The 17,452-nt window shown below is 43.9% G+C and overlaps 1 protein-coding gene across 2 annotated transcripts in view; it reads right to left on the reverse strand.

Moving 5' to 3' along the window:
* Positions 1–15,994, reverse strand: part of TBC1D20 (TBC1 domain family member 20) — a 28,721-nt gene extending 12,727 nt beyond the window's left edge. Inside the window, exons 1-3 of one of the 2 annotated variants that reach the window (XM_089513492.1) lie at positions 15,568–15,994; positions 2,804–2,989; positions 69–149 (exon numbers count right to left, since the gene is read on the reverse strand). In XM_089513492.1, coding sequence (XP_089369618.1) covers positions 69–149; positions 2,804–2,989; positions 15,568–15,616 — 316 coding nt within the window. In that variant the 5' untranslated portion in view covers positions 15,617–15,994. Of the gene's footprint in view, positions 1–68; positions 150–2,803; positions 2,990–14,398; positions 14,623–15,567 lie in introns of those variants that run through there. The other variant, XM_089513493.1, reaches the window with a different exon arrangement.
* Positions 15,995–17,452: the final 1,458 nt, after the last annotated feature.

Raw genomic sequence — 17,452 nt, forward strand, 5'->3', positions numbered from 1 at the left:
GACAGAAATGATTGGGTCTCATACTTGAAGAAAAGTAAGCTATTAAATATACACACATATATACATACCTGGAGGGAAGCGACGGAGGGATCGCCTCACATCCAACAACACTTGCTGGTAGTCTTTGTTGTTCTCCCGGAGATCCTCTCCTAGCAAGGAAATAAGGGTGTTAAAACTTTAGTGTAGTCACAACGAGGGATCTGACACCAAGAAACTATAGAAAGTGGATATGTAGTAAAGACTTTCATTTCGCTTGTTAAGGGGACACCAGAACTAGGACAGGGGCAAGAAAACACAGTTTCTCACCAACTAGACAATGTCAGTGTATCTTAAGTAAAAAAACACTCTGCCCAATCTCATCTGATTTCAAAAGCTAAGCTGGGCTAGGGCTGGGCCTGGGTGAAAGGGAGAAAACCAGCAAACACTAGGAGGATTGGAAAGAATCCTGTCTGGAAACCTGAAGAGTCACTGCTGCCAGTACAAGTTGACCATGCTTGGCTAGAAGATCTGCTGGAGTATAAACCATTTTACTATAGTCCATATCATTAGACCACAACAAATTAGAATCACAGATGATTCTTGAATTAGAAATTTAAAGTGTTTATTAATCTGTTGCTATTTCCCACCTTGAGCCAGAAGGAGTAAGGAGTAAGAAATAAATGCTATTATCACATCATGGCGGGTTACAGACCGCCCATTTGGGGCAGGCTGTACCCGCCCCTTTCCCCGGTGTATCGGGGCCTCAGTGGCTAGAACGGCAGCCGCTGAGGCCCCGATCTGCCGCTTTTCAGGCTGCGGAGAAGCGGCAAAAGCGGCTTCAAGCCCCAAGGACACCCCGCGGCGGCGGGGAGGAGGAGAAAGGGGCAGCTTGGCCCCTTTCTCCTTTGGTCCGCTGGGCGCAGCCATGTGAAGGCTGCGCCCAGCGGACCAAACCAGGAAGGAGCTCCGAAACGGAGCTCCTTCCTGCTCCGCGCTAAGGGCTCACTAGGCACCCTGGCGCAGAGCGAGGACGTCACTTCCATGCCGCCCCGTATAGAGGCGGCGCAGTCATGACGTCCTCATGGTGGCGACCGTGTGGAATGGCCGCCGCCATTTTGTGCGTGCAGAGCGTGCACTAGGGTTAGGGGGGTGCGGAAGCACCACCCCTGTCTAACCCTAGTGCGTGCTCTGCACACACAAAACGGCCCGTTTGTAACGGGCCCATATCATTTTCTCTCAGACACAAGTGAAATGAATGGGTTAGCGGAAAAAATCTATGATACACTTAGAGCATGTTACAGTAACATGTTCTAAAATCTTTTTCTCCCAGTAGTAGGCACAGATTTCTCTAAAAGACATACAGTATTTACCCAACCCACAAAGGTTGGACACTAAAAACATTTACGTAACTAAATTTATTAATTGCCAGGAAGAGTTTGCAGAATCTACTGAGCTTCTCTGGTAATGTTACAGCCTTTCTGTCTGATAACTGTCCCACTGTGCTCTCTGCTCATCTGATAAACTAAGGGCAAGATTTGGCTCCAGATCTGCAATCATGGGAAAACTTGAATTGGTATTTACATGTGATTATCATATGATTGCAGTCTTTTCTCCTTCAAGGAAAACTGACTCCCTAGAACTACGCTGAATCAATGACCAAGCAGCAAGGAATGGAAAAGACTTAATGCCGCTTTTGCCTTGAGACACACAAGGCAAGTAATATTATTTAAAACACAATTCAAAATTGGCCACTTGAAATATCCAGAGTAAATTAAATTGAACACACAAGTCACAATACCCAAGCATGATTTGCTGTTGATCTTCTGGGTGTCAAATATGATATTTGTTTTTTGCTGGAGTAAAACCAAATCAATACGAAAGGGACAGTCTTGTTTGTGGCAATGGAGATGACAGCAGAGAGAAGAAGATGCTGACAATGACTTAGGTTGGGTGAAGGGGTCAGCCCACTGTGTCTGACAGATGTGCACCTATCACAGGATGACTGAGTGCAATTTTGCTTGCAGGAACATTATGACCCTGAGATCAGCACAAAATCAAATTGTGCTATCCTACTGCAAAGGCAGTAAGGAGAGGGAAAATCTAAGGAAGAGAGTGGGTAAGGTGCTAAGAGACAAAAAAGAATGCAGGAGATCATCCCTAACATTCCTAGTTACCCGAATTCGGAGGCAAGAGACCAGGAAATGTTGAGAACAAATCTTCCTGCTATGCGCCAAGGAAAAAAGAGTTTCGAAATTAAAGTGAAAATGGAAGTTAATGGAAATTTCAATGGATATTGATGCCTGTATCTGTGTGAAATGGAAACTACCCAAGAACTCAAGAGTGCCAGTAAGCTTAGATATCTCATCTATTATTTCAGTAAGGCTCATGGATACAAGAAGCTTGGGCTCCTGCCAAAAAAAGATTCTTGAACAAGACACATTTTGCCATGTGGCACCTCTACTGAGAAAGCTGCTCAGCACCAGCTATGCTTTCCAATGTATTTACAATGAAAATGTAAAGCTTGAAGCTACAAAGACAGAGGACTCTGGAGAGCGTCTGTGTATGTTTTAAAAGTGAAACCATTCCTGGAAAGGATCTGCTTTTAACAGCATTAAATATGTAACAAGGAACAACTCTGCCCACTTACTGAAAGCAGGATTAATGAGAGGAAGATCTCCATTAACACAAGATAAATACAAAAAGGGAAGTACAGACTATTCGTATTTATTTGTTTCCTCTCTATGAAACAGGCCCCACATCTCACCCACATGGCTCAAAGGTTCCCATGGCCTTTCCTCAAAGTGGAAGAGCCCAGTGGCCTCACCTGGAAGAGGTGGCAGGTCCTCCGTGTTCACATTCAGCAGCTTTGGCCAGACTCTCTGGCGAATCTCATCCACCAGGAGACCCCCTTCGCTGATCGCCATGCGCCTGAGGGCAGCCACATCCACAGGATCACTGCTCAAGGCCTGGAAGATCTCAGCTTCTTTCCTTTTCTTCTTTGAATCACAGTCTGTGAAGAGAAATAAAACCCAGGTACAATATAGCCTTAAGATAGCTTCTCAAGCTATTTGGTCTAAGGGGCTAAGAATTTTCCCCCCAACATGCCAGGAAATTGAACTATATTTGTGTCCACTGGCTGCAACTGTTTCTGTCTTTCCCGGAAATTCACCACAGACCAGTTTCCAATATCCACAAACCAATACTTTTGAGTAGTACTGACTTAAGCTAAAGCTGGGACAAGGGAGAAACCCAGTGGCTTGCCTCTGAGAGGGCTGGTGTAATGACTGGGCCCTCCAGTCATATCACCACAGCTGGCTAACCAGCCCACATTGCTTTCCAGAGTACAGTAATCACTTTGTTCCAGAAGAAACCAAATACTGGACCATAAACAAAAGTATATAATGCTAAACATCATGCTACTTACTAACACTGTTGGGAATGTATAATTTCGTGAACATATCTATTTTTAGAATAACCTTCTTTATTTAAAACCACTTTGCTACAAAAGAACAGCCACTAATGTCTTCCTTTCAGTTTAGCGTTATCCACAGGATGGCCATTAAATCTATATTTAAAGTCACCTCTCAGCTGTTTTCTGGGAAGTCAACAGATCTGTCAGTCAGGTCAGGAGCCCACTGTTTCCTAACAGCTGCTATTACAAGGCAGCTGAAAATTCCCTTCTGGCAACACCAGTCTTAATAAGGTCACATCAAGAAATATTACATCGCAGATTGCTTTTTGCATCTTCATAAACGCACAGCCTCACTCAAAACTGATTATGGACCATATCAGCCTCCCTCAACCAGGTGCCACCCAGATGTGCTGGACTACAAGTGCCCTCACCCCAGCCAGCAGTCATGCTGGTGCAAGAAGATGGGAATTGTATTCCAACTAAGGGTGACCCAGGCAATGCCTGCATCAGCAATGCCTGTCATTTCAACTTTTTCTTAAAGATTAGCCTTTTTGTTCTTTCAGAACCATGTCAAGACCCAGCATTTATTAAAGCAAATCATTTAAGGGCATTTGACCACCATGTAGAGTAGCGAATGAACACCAAAAAGCTAACTACACAGCATACAATACAACAAACACTCAAGGGCCTAAGCCTTTTGCAGTTACATTGTGACTGCTGCTACAAATCGGACCAAAGCCAAGAAAAAGGTGGTGATTATCAGCTGTTTTATGTCTTCTTGTACTAAAACTAAGAAGAGTCTCCATCTCTGGAACAAGGAGGAAATGAATTGGGGCAACCAACCCCTCCCATGACAAATGTTTGCATCTAGCTGTTTCTTACATAAGATCCTGACTGGGACCCTAGGATTTAGAATTCGAATTTGGGAAATTCTGTTTTGATGAATCTACATGGCAAGGTTGAATTCTTCAAGTTACCAACAGTCAGGGAGAGGAAGGCTGAAAGCCTCACACAACCCCCCCCCCCCCCCAATTATCTGAAGCCCTGCAGTTTGATAGAGCACATTGAAAAGGGTCATGTGTTCCTCAGCATTTCCAAGTGCATATGTTGAGGCTGCTTTGGAGTGGAATTTCACAGGCAATCACAGACTGCAGCCGAGGAGCCTGGAAAGCAAGCGTTAATTCTACTTGACACAAACGCATCCCAAAATAAGTAGGTCGAGCAAAGAGGAGGAATGCTAGATCCAAATTCTAAAAATAAGGACTCTGCAGTGGTGCTGGCTCTTCTACTGAGGTTGGTCACTCTGACAACTGTAATTTGCAATTGTAATTTGGAGGGTGCCTATAGCAAGAAGTCTCACATCCCCAGCTCTCCCTCCTCCCAGCTGCATTCCCCCAGAAGGGAAAACCCAGCTCTCTGCCAGGGCAGGGTAGTTCCCCAGCCCTGTCCCTACACATCTTCATAGATGTGAAGAGCAAGCATTTCCCTTCCTGTTATATACCAACAAATGGGATCTCAGCAGGCATAGGGAGCCAAGAGGAAAAACACAGATTCTTAACAAAGCAGCAAAGGGATGGGGGAGAGCCCCATGAAAATCTGCTAGAACTATTCTTTTGAAAGAGGAGAAATGTGGCCTTTTTATGGAGCACAGCAGTCCACTGTGGAAACAACTTGGACTTTCTTCAGCTTCTCTGTTATTTGCTCTAGCTAAGTGCATGCATCTGTGTGTGTGTCTTAAAGTTGCTCATCAATTTATGACAACCCTATAAATTTAATAGGGTTGAGGCACAGAATACTCAGTGGTGGTTTTGCCAGTTCCCTCCTCTGAAATATATCCTACAGCACCTGGTATTTGTTGGCAGTCTCCCAAGTACTTACTAGGGCTCACCCTGCTTAGCTTCCAATATCAGACAGGATCTGGCGCCTTCTGAGGTATTTAGTATGAAACCAATAATTTCCAGTCACTGTGGCTTCTTCAGGGAAAAGTTTCAACAACTCCAGTGCTGCCAACAAATCAACAATGATATTGTATGGATATTGGGACAGAGGCTGGCATTGATCAAAATGGTTAGAAGGATGCCAGCATTATCTTAGTATCCCTTCTTGTGAAATCAGCAACCAACTCATCTGAGTATTGTATATTTGGCGGAGAGGGAGCAATGCTGACATTGTGTGGCTTATTTGAATCCTGGCTCCCAGCTGAGTCCAGATCTGAAATAGTGGGGGATTTCCTGGCCTAAAGAATCATCCCACCAGCAGAGGCATGCTCATGCCACCAAATGCAAACAGACTGTATCTCCAGATGCCACCAAATGCAATCTGTCTGACAGTATCTCCAGAACTGGCTAGACTGTTTTGGACAGCAACTCACAATCAGAAAGTATAACCAGAGCAAACAAAAATAAAATAATGAATCCCAATGTGGGAGAACGGCAGGACATAAATCCTTGAAGCAAACAAACAGACAAACACACATGGGAAAATGAAGATGTTACAACAATACTCCCAGCAGAGCCCACTGATTTTTAGCTCTTTCTTGTTAATCTGGAGAAGTACTTCTTAACTTATAATTTCACAGTGGTTTCCAGATAGGGTTGTCATAAGTCAGGACCTCCAAACCGGGACAAATGTAGGACAAAATTTTCAAACGGAGGACACTTTTTTTTAAAGAAAATGGAGTACACGCAAAAAATTTTGCTCATTTTTTTTTAAAAATGTTAATATAAATGCATGTTTCTGAGGCTTCTATAGACAATTGCCCCCTCTTGCCCCCCCTTGCCTGCCGCTTGCCCCCTCTTGCCCCCCCTTGCCCGTCTCCTCCTGACCACGGTGCTGGTGGCGGCTGCAGTGGCGGCCACATGAGCGGCCCCGCGTGAATGCCCCAGAGGCCCCCTGCGAGCGCGAGAGAGGCCACAGGCCCCGAGCGAGAGGCGCCGTGCGGCGTCAGAGGCCCCGCGCAAATGCGCGAGAGGCCCCGCATGAGGGCCTCAGGAACAGCTGCACGGCCGCAGCCGGCCCATAGCCTCCCTCAGCGGCGCCCAGGGCCGGGACAAAGGCCAAACTGGGGCGGGACCGTGATGACCGACCCAAACCCGGGAAAGTCCCGCCCCCTGGCAGGATATGGCAACCCTATTTCCAGAGGTTATCAGAAATCTCTGATTTCTGGCAGGTTATTGGAAATCTTTCTGGAAGCCAAGATGACTGTCATACTTTAACCACATCATGAGAAGGCGTGACTCATTGCATAAAACAATAATGCTAGGTAAGGTGGAGGGAAGCAAAAAGAGAGGGAGGCCGCATGCTAGATGGATGGACTCTATAAAAAAGGTCATGGATATGCATTTGCAGGACTTGAGCAGAGCAGTGAACAACAGAGAGTCTTGGAGATGTCTCATCCATCCACAGGGTCAAAACTGACTTGAGGGTGGATAACAAGAAGAAGAAAGGGCATGTTATCTATTGAAGGTACTACTCTTACCTGCCTGTACTGCCTTTTCTTGTTGCTGTTAGCCACCCTCGAGTCTAAACATTTTTATCTGGCATATCCTTTCATGGATAACAGCCCAGTTCATCAGCAGCCCAGCAGGAATAAAAATATTTATGTCAAATAAAGCTTCCTAGTCTTTAAGATGCCAGAAGATGCTTTAATTATGATCGATTCATCTCCTTCTTTCCCTCTTTCCTCCTTACAGCTAACATGGTCAGTGTCAATGCAGTGGGATGGAACTGAAGGCTATCCACTTGTGCTCTGCCACCAAACTATGAGGGCAGCCAATATGAACTATTTCACTTTTGAGCATGCCTCAATAAATCAGTATGTGACGGATAATATGATACTTCTCCCCTTTGAGCTGCCTCTTGATGACAAAATCAAAAGAAAAACCAATCATATATGTGGATAACTGTAGACTTCTTATCCAAAAACACTTACAGGATTAAGCTGTAGACAGAGAATTTCTCAGCCACTGCCATTGAGTTTAATGGCATGGATAGAGATGTACGATTTCTGGAAATTCTGAAGTCCCCATTTTTCAACAAAAAATAAACATCTTCAGAAAATTTGGGGGAAAATGTGGCATAAGCACCTTTTACAGATTAAAAGTCATTTTGTTACTTTAAGAAAAAATAAAAATTATAATGTATAATGTATAATTTGGTTTGGCACCACATTATAATGTTGGCATTTTAAAAGTACAGTTTATTCTAACAATTATTCCAAATGAAATTTATGTTTTTAATTATTTTTTTAAATGGAGCTAGCAAGTCCTGTAATGTAAGGTACGCCTGAGTTGTAAGACATCTCTTTGGCTTTGCCACTTTATTAAGAGCAGGCCAAAAAACAAAAACAACAGAAGAAACCATCAACATTAGCAAAACAAAGAAAATTATTTTGTTTTTTCTAGTCCTCCAAAGCTTTAAATAGCAGGGAAAGAAACCATTTGCATCTCACAAATAATGGGAACAGGAAACCAGAACCAGATATTACAATGATCAGATACTGTATACTCTCTTACACAAAAGACTTTCTCTAACATGGTTTTTAAAAATAATTTTGGAAATGTAAATATATGGACAACTTCACTTAAACATTTTAGTCTAAAAGAAAGAAAATATTCTGTAATCTATTTTTTTGAAAAAATTCTTATTATTCTGGGGAAGAGGCTTAAGAAACGGGGGGAGAAAACAGGCTCCCTTCCCAATTTTTGTATTTTTTACCCCAGGCCTTTTCATCGCTCGGCATGGACAGAGGTCTGCATAGGCAAGAACACCTTCTCTGGATGTGGGAGGCTCCCAAGCCAGAGCTCTCCTACTCTGCTAGTTCACTGTTATATTGAAGGGAAATGTTGTAAATATGTCTCTCTCAGCAGGTTGCTGCAGCTGCCTTTAATGTAGCCCTGGTGGCGCAATGGTTAAATGCCTGTACTGCAGCCATTCACTCAAAACCACCAGGTTGCGAGTTCAAGACCAGCAAAAGGGCCCAAGCTCGACTCAGGCTTGCATCCTTCCGAGGAGGGAGCTAAAATGAGTACCCAGACTGTTGGGGGCAAATTAACTTACTTGCTAATTAGCTTACTTGCTGTTCACCGCTATGATCTTTGGAATAGCGGTATATAAATAAAAACAAATTAAATTATTAGTATCAGTTCTGGATTTCCCCCCTCTATAAGTGTCTTTACGTTTTCTTTATTTGGATTTAACCTACCGTATTTTCTGGCATACAAGACGACTTTTTGACCCTCTAAAATGGGGTCAAAAGTTGGGGGCCGTCTTGTACGCCGGTAACAAGAGAGCCCCAGGAACCCAGCGCACTTACCTGGTTGTCCTGCCAGCTTCCAAAGCCCTCTGGAGCCCTTTGGAAGCCGGCGCGGGGGTGCCTCCCTGGATGCCGGCTTCCAAGGGCCTCCGGAGCCCTTTGGAAGCCGGCGTTTGTGGGCATCAGGCCCCCTAAACTTGGCCTATAGTAGGCCAGGGCACTACCTGCATGCAAGGCAGGCTTTGCAAGCCTCAGCAAAGGCCTGGGATAAATAAAAATAAAAAATGAGAGAGAGAGAGAGAGAGAGAGGGAGGGAGGAAGATAGAGAGAGAGAGATAGACACACACACACACACAGAGGGAGATAGATAGATAGAGATAGATAGATGAGAGAGAGAAAGAAATAGATACAGTGGTACCCTGGGATACGAATTGACCGCGTTACGAAATTTCCGGGGTACGAAAAAGTTAGATTTAAAAAAACTGTTCCGGGTAACGAAAGATTTTTCGGGTTACGAAATTAATTTCGGCGCGTTTCGGCGCGAAATTCAAATCGGAAGCGCGGCTAGCGGCTTTCCAGCGCCTTTTCGGGTTGCGAAATGTATCGGGTTACGAACGGCGCCGCGGAACGAATTAATTTCGTAACCCGAGGTAGCACTGTAGTTAGAGAAAAAGAGAAAGAGAGAGGGAGGGAGGGAGATAGAGAGAGGGAGGGAGAGAGAGAGGGAGATAGACAGAGAGAGAGAGAGAGAGAGGGAGATAGATAGAGATAGATAGATAGATAGATAGATAGATGAGAGAAAGAGAGAGAAATAGATAGTTAGATAGATAAAGGGAGAGAGAGAGAGAGAGAGAAATAGAGAGAGAGGGAGGGAGGGAGGGAGATAGAGAGAGAGAGAGAGAGAGAGAGAGAGAGTGGGAGAGAGAGAGAGAGAGGGAGAGAGAGAGAGAGAGATAGAGAGAGGGAGAGGGAGAGAGGGAGGGAGATAGAGAGAGAAAAATAGATAGATAGATAGATAGATAGATAGATAGATAGATAGATAGAAATAGATAGATAGATGAGAGAGAGAGGGAGGGGGAGAGAGATATATATAAATAGAGAGAGAGAGAGAGAGAGAGAGAGAGAGAGAGAAATAGATAGATAGATAGATAGATAGATAGATAGATAGAGATGAGAGAGAGAGGGGAGGGAGATAGAGAGAGAGAGAGGGAGGGAGAGAGAGAGGGAGATAGACAGAGAGAGAGAGAGAGAGAGAGAGAGAGGGAGCTAGATAGAGATAGATAGATAGATAGATAGATAGATAGATGGATGAGAGAGAGAGAGAAATAGATAGATAGATAGAGGGAGAGAGAGAGGGAGATAGAGAGAGAGAGAGGGAGGGAGAGAGAGAGGGAGGGAGGGAGAGAGAGAGGGAGATAGAGAGAGCAAGGGGGAGATAGATAGAGAAATAGATAGATAGATAGATAGATAGATAGATAGATAGATAGAGATGAGAGAGAGATATAGATAGAGAGAGAGGGAGGGAGGGAGATACAGAGAGAGAAATAGATAGATAGATAGATAGATAGATAGATAGATAGATAGATAGATAGAGAACTTTATCGCACCGGGTTCTCGGCCCGGCCCGGCAGGAAACGGAAATGAGTGGGGGACGGATTTTACTGCACACACCCGTCCCTCACTCGTTCCGTTCCCCCTCTCTTCCCTGCCCATTCCGTTCCAGAGGGAACGCTTTTTGAGAACTGTTCAGAACAGTTCTCAAAAATTTCCCCCTCTGGAACAGATTAAGAACGGAAGAGAGGGGGAACGGAACGAATGAGGGACGGGTGCGTGCGGTAAAATCCGTCCCCCACTCGTTCCGCACTTGTCCCTGCTCCTTCCGTTCCGTGCTCAGAATGGAACGGAAGGAGCCAATGCGATAAAGTTCATAGAGATAAATAGATAGATAGAGAGAGGGAGGGGGAGAGAGAGAGATATATAAGTAGATAGATAGATAGATAGATAGAGATAGATAGATAGACAGATAGAGAAATAGATAGATAGATAGATAGATAGATAGATAGATAGAGAGAGAGAGAGAGAGAGATGAGAGAGAGAGAGAGAGAGATAAGCAAGCAGGCAAGCAAGCAAGCAAGCCAAGATTAGAGAATGAGTTGGGGTAAATGCAGTGATTTTTTTAAATTTTTATTTGGTGTGCATTGGAAGAGGGGTGGTCTTATACGGCAAGTATATCCCAAACTCTATATTTTAACTGGAAAAGTTGGGGGTCGTCTTATACGCCCAGTCGTCTTATACACCGGAAAATACGGTACATTAACACATTGGGATGTGGTGGCTTAGTGGTTCAGACGGCAATTCTGACGATCGGAAAATCGGAAGGTTAGCAGTTTGAGGCCCGGATGCTGCATGATGGGGTGAGCTCCTGTCAATAGTCCCAGCTTCTGCCAACCTATCAGTTTGAAAGCATGCAAATGCAAATAGATAAATAGGTATCACTTTGGTGGGAAGGTAACAGCATTTGGTGCAGTCATGCTGGCCACAAGACCAACCAGAGCAGTCCTCAGACAACGCTGCTCTTCGGCTTAGAAACGGAGATGAGAACCACTCCCTACAATCGGTTACAACTAGACATTCATGTCAAGGGACTACCTTTACCTTTAACACTGTGTACCATCTCTTCAAAGGGCTTAAATACCCTCAAGGCAACAGGATCCATTTGCTCTTGGAAGCCAAGCAGGATCAGCCCTGGTTTGTAGTTGGATGGGAGACTGCCAGTGAATAGCAGGTGCTGTAGATTCTATTTCAGAGAAAGGAACTGGCAAAACCACCGCTCAGGATTCCTTGCAACAGCAAGCATCATGTAATTCATGGGGTTGCCCCAAGCCGACAGGTGACACACAGATACACATCATCATGTTGAGTGTTTTGTTACACGGTGACAAGGTTTTGGAAAGGAATAAGGAATACCTGCCTTTTAGCTTGATTCTGCTCATGTTTACTTAAGACATAAACTCTACAACTTTCTACTAAGTAATAACAGGATACACCCAAACACAGAACAGTACTGTACTTTAGTCCCCTTGAGTCCCTATACTGCGAGAAAGGGAAGATTTAAGTAAATAACAATAGTAAGTTGTTTACATAAAAAGGGGAGGAAAGTACGCATGCTCCAGACACAGCCATTTCATTACTCTTCTGGGTGCCAGAGTACAAAACTGTATTCACTGCCCTTTAAATTGTTTTAAAATGACCACTACTTAGTTTTTTTAAATGTTGACCTATCTATTGCTTTAAATATATTTTGTTTAAATTTGTATCATAAGCGGGCTTGGGTTCCATGTTTGGAGAAAAATGGGATATAAATTGAATAAAAACAATTTTATATTGTTTAAAAAGGATTGATGTTTTAAAAACTTTGTTTATTTAACTGGATTTAAAACCTTATCATAGCCAGCCTCCCATATCCACGGATTCAATCATCCACGGTTTGAAAATATTCCAAAAGGATATATAGTGGGCCCTCCACATTCGCTGGGGTTAGAGGGCACTGGGCCCCCGTGAAAGCGGAAAAACACAAATAAAAAACCACTGTTTATTTATTTACCTGAGAGAAGACCTCTCTAGGAATCTCTCGGTCCTCCAGGGCAATTCTATAGTCAGGATCTGCCAGACACTGACCATGAAATTGTGCTAGAGGACCTACAAATGCCTAGAGAAGTGTTCCCTCTAGGAATCCCTGGGTCCTCCAGCATGACTCTATGGTCAACTTCCAGAAGAGTTGGGCAGGAGAACCTAGAAATTCGTACAGAGAACATATTAATAAATCCCATGAATAATCAAAGCCACAACTGTATATTCTAAAAAGCAAAGCTTAATTGTGCTGCTTTATATAAGGGATACCATTTCACTACGCCTTTGTATGTAATGGGACTGGAGTATCCAAGGGAGGCCCTGGAACTGAACCCCAGCAGATATCAAGGGCCCACTATATTAGGTTTTAATTCATGCCATGCTCCTTGATTCATGTTGTGAGTTACCTTGGGTCCCATTTGGGAAAAATTCAGGATACAAATAAAATAAAAAATCAGAGAAGCCAAAGCAGAAAGGGAGTCCATTTCCTTCTTGCCACCATCCCCTCCTGCGCGGTCTCTGCCTGCTGCCCTTGGAAACCATCACACTCTCTAGCAAACCAGCTCTGTTATGACTTTTCTAAAAGGTAGAGCCAGTCTGGCATAGTGGCTTGAGTGTTGGACTAGGACACTGGGAGTTAAAACAGTTTGAATCCCCACCCAGCCATGGAAACTTACTGGGGCTGCATCTGCACTGTGGAAATAATGCAGTTTGACATTGGTTTAACTGCCATGGCTCAGTGCTATGGAATTCTGGGATTCCTACTTTTGTGAGAGATTTAGCCTTCTCTGTTAGAGAGTTCTGGTGCCACAGCTAACTACAAATCCCAAGACTCCACAGCAAGGAGCTATGAGGGCTATTAAAAAGGTGTCAAACTCCATTAATTCTGCCTGGATGACCTTGGCCAGTCACTCTCTCTCAGCCTCCACAGAAGACAAGGTCAAGCCCCTCTAATCAAATTCTGCCAAGAAAACCCCATGATAAGATTGCCCCAAGTTTGAAATGACTTGAAGAAAGGCACACAACAACAACAACAACAACAACAACAACAAAAGCCACGTTAGTCAGTTGCAGCAAGAACACCCGCTCTTGTAGTACTGCAAGGGTGAGAGTCACAGGGCTCTCTGCCAGATGTATTTTGGGACTCCAACTCCCAGCATCACTGGCCATGCTGTGTAGGCACCAGCTGGAAGCTGCAGTCCAACAACCTTGGAGAACCTTCCAGTTCTTACCCTTTCCTTTCAAGGCTTTTTATTTGTTATAAGCTTTAGTTATAAGCAAAGATGAAATAGGGAGGGAGCCCATGGCAGGACTCAGGCCACAAACAAAACTTTAAAAACATGCAACGCCATTCTTATTAAATTTCTGTGTATACCAAAAAACTGAGTAAACCACACAAAGACACACAAAAGTACAATAAAAGAAAGCAAGCTTTCGTAAAATGTATTTAAAAATCTGGCAGCCTTTCACAAAGTATGTAAAGAAGAGAAGAGGGGACATTGTAACTACAGATTTTGATATACAGAAAGAAAATATTTTCTGTTTTATAAGGAAAGATAGACAAAATAGACTCAGTTTAGAAAAGAGGAATACTGTTGTTGTTGTTGTTAAACACCCTCGAGTCGACCCTGGCTCATGACAATGCTGTGGCTGAGAGGCCTCCAAGCCCAGCTGCCCTCCCTGCTCTGCTCAGGTCCAGAGGTTTCAGGCTGCGACTGAGTCCATCCATCTGACATGTGGTCTTCCTCTCTTTCTGCTCCCCTCCGTCTTCCCCAGCATCACTGCCTTTCCTAATGAGTCCTGCCTTCTCATGATGGGGCCAAAGTACAACAGCCTCTCATCTCTGGCACTCTTCTCCAGCACAACATTCTTCCTACCTGCTTTCTTTACTGTTCAGCAATCGCATCCATACCTGGCGGTGGGGAATACGATGTCTTGGAAGATCCTCGCTTTAGTGCTTAGTTGTTCATCTTTACTCTTTAGGATCTTTTCTACTTCTCTCATGGCTGCCCTTCCCATTCCTATCTCCTTCCTGATCAATCTTTGATCCAAGGACAGGAACTCTTTTACTATCTGGATTTCCTCATTGCTAGGTTGGCTGTGTGTTCCTCTGCGGTCATTACCTTTGTTTCCTTTAGGGTCAACAGTAGGACTGCCTTTGCACTTTCTCCTTGATCTTCCTTATTAATTGTTCCAAGTCTCTGAGGCTTTCAGCTAGTATTAAGGTGTCTGTGTTGTTGTTGTTGTTGTTGTTGTTGTTGTGTGCCTTCAAGCCGTTTCCATTCTGTGACAACTCTGAGGCAAACCCTATCATGGGAGTTTCTTGGCAAGATTCATTCAGATACTAAGTAGGTATTAAACCTGACAGAATACTTTTAACACCCTCCCAAAGAAAAGCCAAATGAAACTCATAATCGTTATAATATTATAATTTTATAAATGATTATATTTATCACAATATGTGTCTATAATATTTATATCTCTATAATATCACCAACAGTTCCCAAACTTATATTTAAAATATTGATTTAAATAAATAAATAAATAAATATAATAAATAAAGATTTATTATACTATAATAAGTAATTATAAATCATTATAACAAATTATTATAACACATAATTGTAAATAAATATAATAAAATAATAAATTACTATTATGAATTATATTATATATTAAATTATAGTATAAATTGTATCATATATATTTATATTATATTAAACATTATTTTAATAGAACAAATACTATCACTTTGGGAACTGCTGATGCAATGCATTATTGCCATTCTATTCTACCAGCGGATCCCAAGCGTTGGTTCTGCGGGTATTTCGGACTCCCAGAATTCCCAGCCAGCTTGGCCAACCGCAAGGCATTCTGGGAGATGAAGTTCAAAACACCTCGAGGACCAAAGTCTGGGCATAATAACACTTTCTAACCTTCAAACTCTCTCCCAGCCTCCCTCCTCAAGGGCCCCTCCAGAAGCGTGAGCCCAAGGGCGCTCTCCCTGTTGAACTCCTGCCTGCCTCCATTTGGCTTTCTGACACTTCTGGGCAGAGGGGCGGGGCCAGAGAGAAAATGTCACTCATTCCTTGCCACGTCACCCTTCGCCCGCCCACTCCCGGCACGGCCTCCTCTGATTGGCTTGTGGGGCGTCAGGGGCGGGACATCACCCTTAGCCACGCCCCTCCCTCCTCAGGCCCAAGTCGCCCCAGTGAAGGCCCCTCTCATTCTCCCCTCAGAGCGCACCACAAGCGGACGCTCCGCCCGCGAAGGGCCCAACCCGAATAGTTACCTCGCTTCCCGTTGCCATCCGGGGGTGGCGGCGGCCTCCGCAGGGCCATGGTCTCCGGGCGCCGCCGAGGACCATCCCGGCCGGGCCGCCCTCTTCCGTCTCTTTGACTTCGGGCCTTCGCTAATCGCTTCCCTCAGCCTTTCTCCCCTCCCTTGACTCCGCCCCTTTCCCCTGGCTTCCCTGGCGCGTCATCAACCGCCCTCGGGAGGAGTAAGCACCCCTCGCGCGCCGCCGCCGCCACAACAGCGCATGCGCCTTACTCGCCCCGCCCAAGTTTCTTATCAAAAGCCTAGCTCTACGGCTTCACCATAGAGATTTAGAGGGAGAAAAACCAAAGAGTGACCCACCGAGGTGTAACTTCCGGGTACAGTGAGGGAAGGGGGAAAAAGATAGAGTTAGAAATTTTAGAGTGATACTCCCTCTTCAACAACCATTTCTTTACATTTATAAAACAAAAGCATACATCAGTTATTTTAAATAATTATTTTAAAACAAAAAGTGCATCTATACATTTTTAAAAAACAATGCAGCTTCGTTTAAAGTTTTTAAGGGCTTTGTAAGGGATTTGTAGTTTTAAAAGGTCTATGGAAGTGGTCCCCAAACGGTGCCCTTTAAGGGATTTTGGACTTCAGCTCCCAGAATCCCAGACTATTGGCCAACATGGCTGAGGCTTCTGGGAGCTGAAGTCCAAAAGCTCTTATTAAAGGGCACAGTTTGGGGTCCACTGGTCTTTAGGGCTTCTCTGTTTTGGATTTTAGCATATTTTGGAGTATTAGCACATATCCAAGCCGAAGGTGCCAGCCAAGAGTGTCTATTATCACTCTGCTTGTTCAACTTGTATGCAGAAAGCATCGTATAAAGACCTGGACACAGAAGAAAAGGGGAGTGAAGATCGTAGGAAGGAATATCAACAGTCTAAGATACACAGATAACTCCAGGCGACTAGTAGAAAACCTCACTAGACATGGAACAATGACTAAGGAAGGTCAAGGAGGAAAGTACAAAGGCAGGCCTAACGCTGAACACAAAGGAAACGAAAGTCATGACCACAGATTTAACCAAGTCCTAGACAATGAGGGAAAATCGAAATGGTTAAAGATTTCTTGTACCTTGGATCAAACATCAATCAGAACGGAGACTGCAGTCAAGAAATAAGAAGAAAATAAGAAACAGAGAGGGCAGCAATGAAAGAACTAGAAGAGATCATAAAGAGTTGTTGTTAACTGCCCTCAAGCCTCTGCTGATGAATGGAGAGAGACCCTAAGGATGAGACATCTCCAAGACCCTCTGTCCTCCACTGCTCTGCTTAGGTCCTGTAAACCCATAGTGACCTCCTTCATAGAGTCCATCCTCCCTCTGGCCTGTGGCCTTCCTCTCTTCCTCCTTCCCTCCACCTTTCCCAGCATCATTGCCTTTTCCAATGAGTCCTTCCTTCTCATGATGTGTCCGAAGTACGACAGCCTCAGTTTGGTCATCTTGGCTTCTTCCAGGGAGGTTTCTGGCTTGATCCACTCTGGGACCCATTGGCCTGTCCTTTTGGCTGCTGTCCCTGGGATCCTCAGCACTGGGATGTATGATTCTAACTTCCGTGCTCAGTTGTCCATCTTTGCATGTTAGGATCTTTTCTAATTCTTTCATAACTGCCTCCCCATTCTTAAGCTTCTTCTGATCTCTTGACTGCAGTTTTTTTAAATGGGTGATCTGTTTTTATACTGTCATACTTCAATCCTAGTTTAATGTATGTTTTAATTTTACTTTTTAAAAAAAAATGTAAAATGCTTTGATTTCAAAGCAGCTTACAATTTTTTAAAAAAAGTAAAATTAAAATATACACAACAACAACAACAACAACAACAACAACAACAACACAAGTTCCAGGATTCCA

Source organism: Sceloporus occidentalis, unplaced genomic scaffold (genome assembly GCF_023333645.1).
Source record: "Sceloporus occidentalis isolate IW3139 unplaced genomic scaffold, rSceOcc1.0.p SCAF_3, whole genome shotgun sequence".
NCBI classification, from domain to species: Eukaryota; Metazoa; Chordata; class Lepidosauria; order Squamata; family Phrynosomatidae; genus Sceloporus; species Sceloporus occidentalis.